General features: G+C 43.4%; 1 protein-coding gene across 4 annotated transcripts; it reads right to left on the bottom strand.

Moving 5' to 3' along the window:
* Positions 1–1,051: 1,051 nt before the first annotated feature.
* Positions 1,052–8,410, bottom strand: tra2b (transformer 2 beta homolog). 4 transcript variants are annotated; one of them, XM_027005724.2, is made up of 8 exons: positions 8,214–8,409; positions 6,421–6,566; positions 4,905–5,130; positions 4,555–4,743; positions 4,256–4,371; positions 2,500–2,607; positions 1,415–1,488; positions 1,052–1,322 (listed from the first exon to the last, which is right to left on the bottom strand). In XM_027005724.2, exons 1-8 carry the CDS (start codon positions 8,244–8,246, stop codon positions 1,312–1,314), a joined length of 903 nt encoding a protein of 300 aa, XP_026861525.1. In that variant the 5' UTR covers positions 8,247–8,409; the 3' UTR covers positions 1,052–1,311. The 4 variants fall into 4 exon arrangements, with proteins under 4 accessions (XP_026861525.1, XP_026861526.1, XP_026861527.1 ...); XM_027005725.2 differs by having other exon boundaries at positions 4,932–5,130; XM_027005726.2 differs by having other exon boundaries at positions 4,971–5,130; positions 8,214–8,407.
* Between the last annotated feature and the right edge of the window lie 166 nt (positions 8,411–8,576).

Raw genomic sequence — 8,576 nt, 5'->3', positions numbered from 1 at the left:
GAAGGTTTACCTGCAGGCACGCGCCGCCGCCCCCCCCATTACATCCAATATTGTTTTGCAACTGCATGTTCTTGAGAACGAGCCACAGATGACACGAGCAGCCTAGGCAGACTACTCGGATAGGAAACGTCCACGCGAGGCGTTTCCCACGGTGCGTACAAGTACTCTGTGAAATGTGGAGTTAGGGTGATATGGGGTCTGTCCACACAGTAAAGTATGTACTATAGTTGTTTTTTTGGTTTTTGTTTTCCCCACCAGAAACCTCAATTACCAATCTCACTCGTAATTGTACAGTTTATTTCTTGTGTGGGTACATCTTCCATATTTTTCATTTTCCAAACATTAAATCAGTTAATTAATATTGCATAACTAGACCAACGTTATTGGCCTCAGAAATCACATAACGATAATAATTAACTTCTGAAATACACTATTTTGTCAGCTTCTGAAAATCCAATTTAACCATTTTTTCTTCTGAAATCATTTAAATTGTTCACACCTTGGCTTGTGAAGTATTCCGTCTGCTGGCTTGATCAAGCAAAATTATCCATATTATGAGATGTTTTCAGGAAATACTAGATATGTTTGCTCACAGCCACCAGAGGGGTCAAAGGTGTTGGTGAATAGCGGGACGTTTTCAGCAGTTCTGCACCAAACCAGCGCATTTATGTTCATCTTTTTCAAATGCACCCAAAAGTTTCCAGCAGGCCACTGTGTACAATCACACAGCATGAATCTGAGCACAGTGGTGAGAGGAGAGTGATGATGGTTTGGTATATACAGCACAGTCCCACACACAGGTCATCTTAAAGTGGAAGTAATCTCACCCCAGCTGGCTGTCAGTCATCACTTCACTAGACTAATTTTACTTGAATTAGGCTCTAATGTAAGACTTTGATGTAGCATTTCCAATTACACTTAAGTCAGTCCCTGGTTTCTCTCTTGTATCTGCATCCATTTGTATAACCCCATGAAGTCAACTGTTCAATCCGAGTCTTCCAGAAGCCCCGGTAGCAAACTTCTCCACCCAGTGAAGAGCTGGAGATTTAGACTGTGCTCCAACATGGTTTATTATGAGAATACCATCAGCTTAAAACACATAAGAGTGGAGGTGGTGCTCTAGCACACTATATAACAAACAGATCAGACATCAGTTTTAAAATGAGGCAAGGAAACAACTTGGAACATCACAAGACAGTTTTAACATCTTTAACTGAGCTACATAAAGCGACTTCTCAGAGCTGCAAGTGACACATTCACTGCTCAAACAACGTGTTAAAAAACCCCACCAACAAAAGCTCTTCTCGGGCTTCAGTAGTGACCTGTGAAAACAACACAAGGTGGAGGAGGTGAGTGCAAAGGTTGTGAGCACTAGCCAGTGGCACTAGTGACATGGGCAACGTAAGGCACTTACGTGGGGAGTAGGAGCGAGAGCGAGACCTCGAATGGTAAGGTCCTCGGCTGTAGTACGGGGAAGGGGATCTTCTTCTGGAAAACCAAAAACCACCATCATCATCAGTGCACCACTCCACTCACCTTAGGAACAAGGCACAAGATCCCACCACCTAGAGGGACCCATTATGCTTCACTGTTTTTTCCGTCTTCAAGCACATTATCGTGTGTCAGCAAAGGCTGTCACTAGATCAGCATGTCAATACAAGATTATAGTGGCTTAAAGAATTTACGATAATATTCTTGCAATATCTAAAGAAAATTTGAACCAAAAAAAGTGTATGGGACACTGCCCCTTGAAGAGATGTGGACCCCAGAGTTCCTGTCCTGACCAGACAGCTGTGTGTGGTCTGTGTAACCATCAGGAGAGTTTAAAGGAGAACCGCATCTGAGCTACAGCGCCGTTAGCTACAAACACTTGTGTTCGGCGTACATGACGTTGTACCTAACGTTTGTTTAGTTAGTATACACTAGTTAAATACAGCGCATGTCGCGAGAGTCATTAGCTATTCAGATTATTTACTTATATGTGTTTAAAAATAACATTTAATGTTTAAATATTGTGGTTATTGACAGTACCGGTATATTGCGACACCCCTTGAACACACCAGAGGGTGGAACTCTCCCACAGAAACCACTTTCCTCAGCCACCCTACATCCCTCGCTGGAATTCTAGCCCGTTTCCTTTGTTACAAGATGACGCAATCTCGTAACACAATCCTTACTGTGCCCTGCTGGCAAGCTTGGCTAGTCAGAGTTTGTTCAATCACTGTTCTGCATTGTGTAAAGAAATCTCCTCTGTATACTTTGCCAAAGGTTGGACCACAAAGATGTCAGCGGGTGAAATTCCTTTTCACCACCATTTCCTCCACATTTTAAATTATTTTACTGAGTGCCCTGTGATTGACGGGGGTGTTGTTCCAACCACCCTCAGACAGTCAATAACGACTTCACCCTAAACACACATGAATGCCACATCAAAGATAAATTCATGATGACCACACACAGATGCTGTTATTCCACCATAACAAACCTGCACAATCTTACCTATAAGATCTGCTGTAGTAGTCTCTGTCATCATAGCGATCATAGCCTCTATCATATCCACGGTCGTAATAATCCCGACGCCGGCTCATACTGGGGCCCCCACCACCACTGCATCACACACACACAGACAAAAATCAACACAACTGCATCTCTCGCTCCCTCACACACATATACATTGCCTCCAAGTAGCATTTCACCCCCTGAAGATTTTGCAGGTTTACACATTTGGACTTAATTTAGCATTGTGAAATTTGGACTATACATGGGCCTGGACATGTGAAGAACATTATTTCACTGTTTTGTTTCTTAATTTTGCAAAGCTTACCAGAGGGTCAGTTATTATTCAATCCCTCAAACCACCAGAATTCTGTTTGGTTCCCTCAAGTATTAAGAAGTAATTGAGGTTTTGAGGTCTCTGCTCCAGGTGAGCCCGTAAGGTACCTTCACTTTCAAAGTGTCATGTCAAGGCCAGTCTAAAGTTTGCTTATGATCACTTGGAGGAATCTGAGGCAGATTGGTTTAAGGTTCTCTGGTCTGATGAGATCAAGATCAAGGCCTTTGGTGCCGACCACACCCGGGGCATTTGGCGAGAGGATGGCACTTCATACGACTGCATAAGGCCCCAATACCACCATCCCTACAGTCAAGCATGGTGGTGGCAACATAATGCTGTGGGGCTGCTTCTCAGCCAAGGGGCCCAGCCATCTGGTCTGCATCCACGGGAAGATGGATAGCACAGCCTACCTGGAGATTTTGGCCAAAAACCTCCACTCCTCCATCATGGATCTTAAGATGGGTCGTCATTTCATCTTCCAACAGGACAACGACCCCAAGCACACGGCCAAGAAAACCAAGGCCTGGTTTAAGAGGGAAAAGATCAAGGCCTAGTCAGTCTCCTGACCTTAACCCAATTGAAAACTTGTGGAAGGAGCTCAAGCTCAAAGTCCACAAGAGATGCCCAAAGAACCTAGACAACTTGGAGAAGACCTGCATGGAGGAGTGGACCAAGATTACTCCAGAGACCTGTGCCGGTCTGATCAGGTCTTATAAAAAACGATTAATAGCTGCAATTGCAAACAAGGGTTATTCCACAAAATATTAAACCTAGGGGTCAAAAAACAGACATTAGGGTCAATTATTACAAATGTATTATAATTTAATTGAGCAACTTGTATTTTTTGTTTTTAATATTTAGGCATCTGTTAATAAATGCTACTCTTGTTCAAAGTTTGAAGGCTCTAAATTATTTGCAACTTGTTGAATTTGCAAAATCTGCAGGGGGTTGAATACTACTTGGAGGCACTGTACACACATTCAACACTACTTCACACAGACATACTTAACATTTTCACATTTCTACAAACTCAGCTAAACAATCTGCAATACTACCAAATATAAAATGAAAACAACGTGTGTGTAGCTCCCCAGCAGAGACAAGCCGTGAGGGCTGGACCACTGTGGCAGATCTGTACCACAGTGTGGGGTAGGGCTGGATCACTGTGGCAGGTCTGTACCACAGTGTAGGGTAGGGCTGGATCACTGTGGCAGGTCTACAGCACAGCTGAGGTATTTTCCAAAGTGAGGACCAATCATCTTCAGAATCCACCTGTAGCCCCAAGCTCCACACGAGGCTTTGGCGTCACTCTGGCGTCACTAATAATAATCTATAACTCCAGGTCCTAATAACCTCAAGGAGCATTTAAATCCACTTTTTTGTTCCAAACTCCAAAGCCAACAGGGGCCCTCAGACACTCACTATGTGGGACGGCCCATGTAGATGCCGGGAGTGGGGGTGTGGGGCCTCTTCGTGATGGAGAAGTCCACTCGAATTCTGCGTCCATCCAACTCCATGCCATTAGCCCTCTCTTTGGCCTAGAACACCACAGCATGACATCATGTAAACACCAGCCCACCTCACCATGTAAATGACAGTGACATTTTACTACAAACAAAGATTAATATTACATATATTAAGAAAACCATCGTCCCTTAGTTCCCACACACCCACCACCACCACCACCACCACCACCCCCACCCACAATAAGGTCTCTTCACCTCTTGTGAATCCTCCTTGTTTTCAAAGTAGACAAAAGCAAATCCCCTCGACCTGCGTGACTGCTGGTCATACACGATGCAGACGTCGGACAACGGGCCATACTTGGAGAAGACTTCTCGCAGGTCCCTCTCTGTGGTGTACAGACTCAGGCCAAAGACGCCCAGACACGTATTCGGGTCAGGGTTCGCCTACACAGACAGGTACAGCAGAGATCAACCAGCCATGAAGGAAAATGAGCAAACAGAGAGATATCACACATCTCGACAGTCACAACAGTGATTTAATGAGACAGAAAGCTAAGCTACATCCAGAAGTGTTAGTAGCACGGGGCCCAGTGTCCGGCGCTTGCCTGAGTCGCACGGAGCCCGGCGCTTGCCTGAGTTGCATGGGGCCCGGCGCTTGCGTGGTCTCTCACCCGGTTGCCGATGTGCCGTCTGCGGTTGGACATGGGCGAATGACTGTGGCTGCGACGATGTCGAGACTCCCCACTGCAAGAGCGGCTGCGAGAACGCCGACGACGGGACCGTGAACGAGAGCGCGAATAGCGACGACGAGAGCTCCGATGTGACCGAGACCTAAACACACAGAAGGAGGGAGAGAGAGAGAATAAACTCAGCCAAACAGCTCTGTGGATGATACAAAGAAAGAAGGCAGCCTTGAGTGAGAGCCAAGCGTTGACACTGCTCAGTACCAAACCACCAAACAACCTTTTAACTCCTTTAACTCCTGAATTTGTGGAGTTCACTCAGCTGCTCAGAGGAAGTGCCTCCTAACGGTTTTATATACTCAATTTTCTTAAATAATATCAAAAACTGTTTAAATTTTTTTTAAATTTTTTAAAAAGTCCAACAATTTCTCGATATGCAACTCCAGAGAGCGCCACCTGCTGATTAAACACAGGCAAGACATCACTACAATTAAAAAAAGAAGAACTTTAATGACAAAGAACTCTCAGAAACATCAGAACCAGGTTGACTGGCAACATGCATTAGAAATGTGCTCATTAACAATGGTTAATGGTAAATGTTAATACTCTGAAATGTATACAGCCTTTGCATGCATAAAAAACCCAACGTCATTTTGCTCTTCCTAGAGGTGCATGATAAGAATATAGTAAAACAGAGTCAGAATATAGTAAACAGATCAGTCCATTTATCTGTCCAATCTTACATATGATCAATACCAGCACTAACAAGGCATTGCATCTATACCCACGGCTTAACACAAAAGAACGCACTGTGTAGGAGAGGACTTGCACTTCAGACAGATATTGGTGTTGCAATAAGGCAGAAATTGTTAGGGGCAATTTAATTTTGCTGTGTATTGCATGCAGGTGTGTGCATGTAAGTCACTCTTACAGTGTGTACACCTTTTCCGTCTCTCAGTGAGTAATTGCTCATTTCAGTTGAAGTGCTACTGAGAAATTTAGCAAGTGCAATACAAAAAAATTATATGTTAGTTACCAGGACCACCATTATAGTCCGTGTACTAAAAGGACTCTTATCAAGACATATTATTCACTCTGCAAGAGTGTATGCTGCGGGGGAGTCTGGCCCACAACACTCTCTGTGAGTTCTTCCTGCTGAGATACAGGAGAAACTACAGAGTGGTTTAAAGTGGGAACTTTGCTTGAACTTCTAGGGTCATCAATCCCGGCAGAGTGTTAATTATGGGTTATTGTCCCAGAAACTCCAAATCCCTGGTACGTTATGCCCCCTAGTGGTTGGAAGCTCTAATACCAGGAGATGCAACATGACTAAGTGGTCAAATTCATAAATGAACAGTGAATATTTGGAATGCAAATCTTGACTTATACATTATTTATTACAACAGCACTTTTCATTGGTGCAGTAAACGAAACTCACCCAGACTTGGACCTGGAGTGGGAGCGGGATTTGGAGCGGGAGTGGTGAGAGCCCTGCTTCGAGCGGGCCGGAGACTCTGCCGGAGAGCGACTGGTGGACTTGTGCGAGCCTCTCGGACTCAAACTCCGCGAACCTGAGCGGGACTCCTACATTGAGCACAGTCACATACAGTGAGTACCACACAGTCAGTACCAGACAGGCCACGCAGGCAGTGGGTCTTAAAAATGCTAAGCAAGGAATTTAGATTGCTGGTCATTACTCGTAATGATCGAGCCCACTAAAGGGTCATCTAGTCTAAATGAACTTCTCAGCGGGTGGGAAATAAAGTTTGTGTCCTTGGTGACTAACTTAGAATAACTTTAATCAACATTATCCATTTAAAAAAAAAAGAGTCAACTACAAGGTATTAATCAGGAAAATGACACGTTTTGAAATATTATCATAGATAGATGTGCATGCACGCATGGGACAAAACATACTAATAGTTACTTAGCGCTGCGATCTTATCCCAGATAACTTCTCATCTTAACTTCATTACTTCAAACACAGCTTTTCTTCTTTCTTCAGTTTCAATTTCATGTCTGACTCCATTCCTCTTCCCTCACACCCATAAATGCTACATCTGGAGACTTCTTTCCACCTCACAATTAGCATGCATTCACAATTCAGCTTCACACATCTGAGCTTCAAATTAGTTTGATTAAAAACTTCATCTGACTTCGTCCAGCATTCTCTTCTTCCAACCTTAACCTTAACAAAAAAAGAAAAGGATGAAGAATGCAGCACTACACAACACATCCACGAGACCCAGTTTTCAAGCTTAACAATTTAACAGGAGCCTCAGCTGCTCCGTGCTTAAGTCATCCTGAGCCTCGGGTTCAAAATAGAAGCACAAACAAATGTGATCTTACGTCCAGGTTAGCAAATTACAACACTGTCTTACATCTAGTGCACTAACATGTATCTAACATGTATTATCGAAACATTCATTACAATTCAGTTCTGAGTAACGATGAGAGAAAATACAATTACTAAATACAGCTAGCGATAGCTCTGTACCATACATCCCCAGCGTGTGTCGTATATACAGTGGCGAGCTAGGTTAGCTAGACACACATTCAGATAGATACTCAGACAGATAGATAGATAGATACTCAGATAGCTACTCAGATAGATAGCTACTCAGATAGCTACTCAGATAGATAGATAGATAGATAGATAGATAGATAGATAGATAGATAGATAGATAGATAGATAGATAGATAGATAGGCTCAGGACTCGCAAGTATTGCTAGCTACATAGCTGGCTATTCTAGCTAATATAGTAGTTAGCTAGCTAATATCTACCCTATATAATCTACTAGTTACGTAACCTAGTAAAGGCAGGTATATTATTCACCTTCAATGATAAACTGTATCTTTACACACATTTGGGGTATAAAGGGCAATGGATGTCCTAAAAGACTACTCTGGTACACACATCTAACAACTTCATCAGAAGAGTTAACGCTGGCTAGGCTAGCTAACCATAGCCAAGTAAAGGTGTAGCATCAGGTCTGAATTGTAGCTAATGACACTACACATCTCTTCCCACCCAATCAAATACATAGCTGACTAAATGTCAGATATTGTTGCAAGCCTGCGCTGAGAACACAGGACGATACCCGAGCTGTTTCCACATATCTGTGTCTGTGAGCCCAATCTCGCCATCATGGCGCCCAGTGGAGTTAAGCTAACCGACATGGAAATGAAAGGCTGCGGTCGTACTAAACATACTGCACACATTTACGCACCCGATCGACGAAATCCTTCTCAGTGTCGCTCATCGTGAGTACGTTTTTTTTAATATTATTATTATTTTTAGCTGTCTACAACAGCACAAGTGTTTTGATTTTCCTATAAAAACGAATCTCAGCCTTGCCGACACAGGTAATTGTGTAGGTAGTCTTCTCTTTCTAAGGAGACGAATCGCGATCACAGAAGAAGAGTTTCTTTTCCAGGGACTATTTCGCCCCCGACTGGTAAGCAGGAGCAACTACATCCGGTTGAAGTCACAAGTTCTTTTCGGAGTGCACAGAAGACGTTCCTAATAGATCCTAATAGACGTTCTGATCCCCGTTCGGAATCCTAATGTCCGTTTAATGTAGCATAAACAC

The sequence above is a fragment of the Electrophorus electricus genome, chromosome 2 (genome assembly GCF_013358815.1).
Source record: "Electrophorus electricus isolate fEleEle1 chromosome 2, fEleEle1.pri, whole genome shotgun sequence".
NCBI classification, from domain to species: domain Eukaryota; kingdom Metazoa; phylum Chordata; class Actinopteri; order Gymnotiformes; family Gymnotidae; genus Electrophorus; species Electrophorus electricus.
Note: the sequence above shows the minus strand (reverse complement) of the source record. Positions and strands in the feature narration are given on the sequence as shown.

Coding starts and splice junctions, on each gene's coding strand:
- tra2b (XM_027005724.2), bottom strand. CDS start 8,246: ATGAGCGACACTGAGAAGGATTTCGTCGATCGG. Junction 5,131..6,420: donor CACTCCAGGTCCAAGTCTGG/GTGAGTTTCGTT, acceptor CTGTGTGTTTAG/GTCTCGGTCACATCGGAGCT. Junction 2,608..4,255: donor TACATGGGCCGTCCCACATA/GTGAGTGTCTGA, acceptor TGTGTGATGCAG/TGGTGGTGGGGGCCCCAGTA.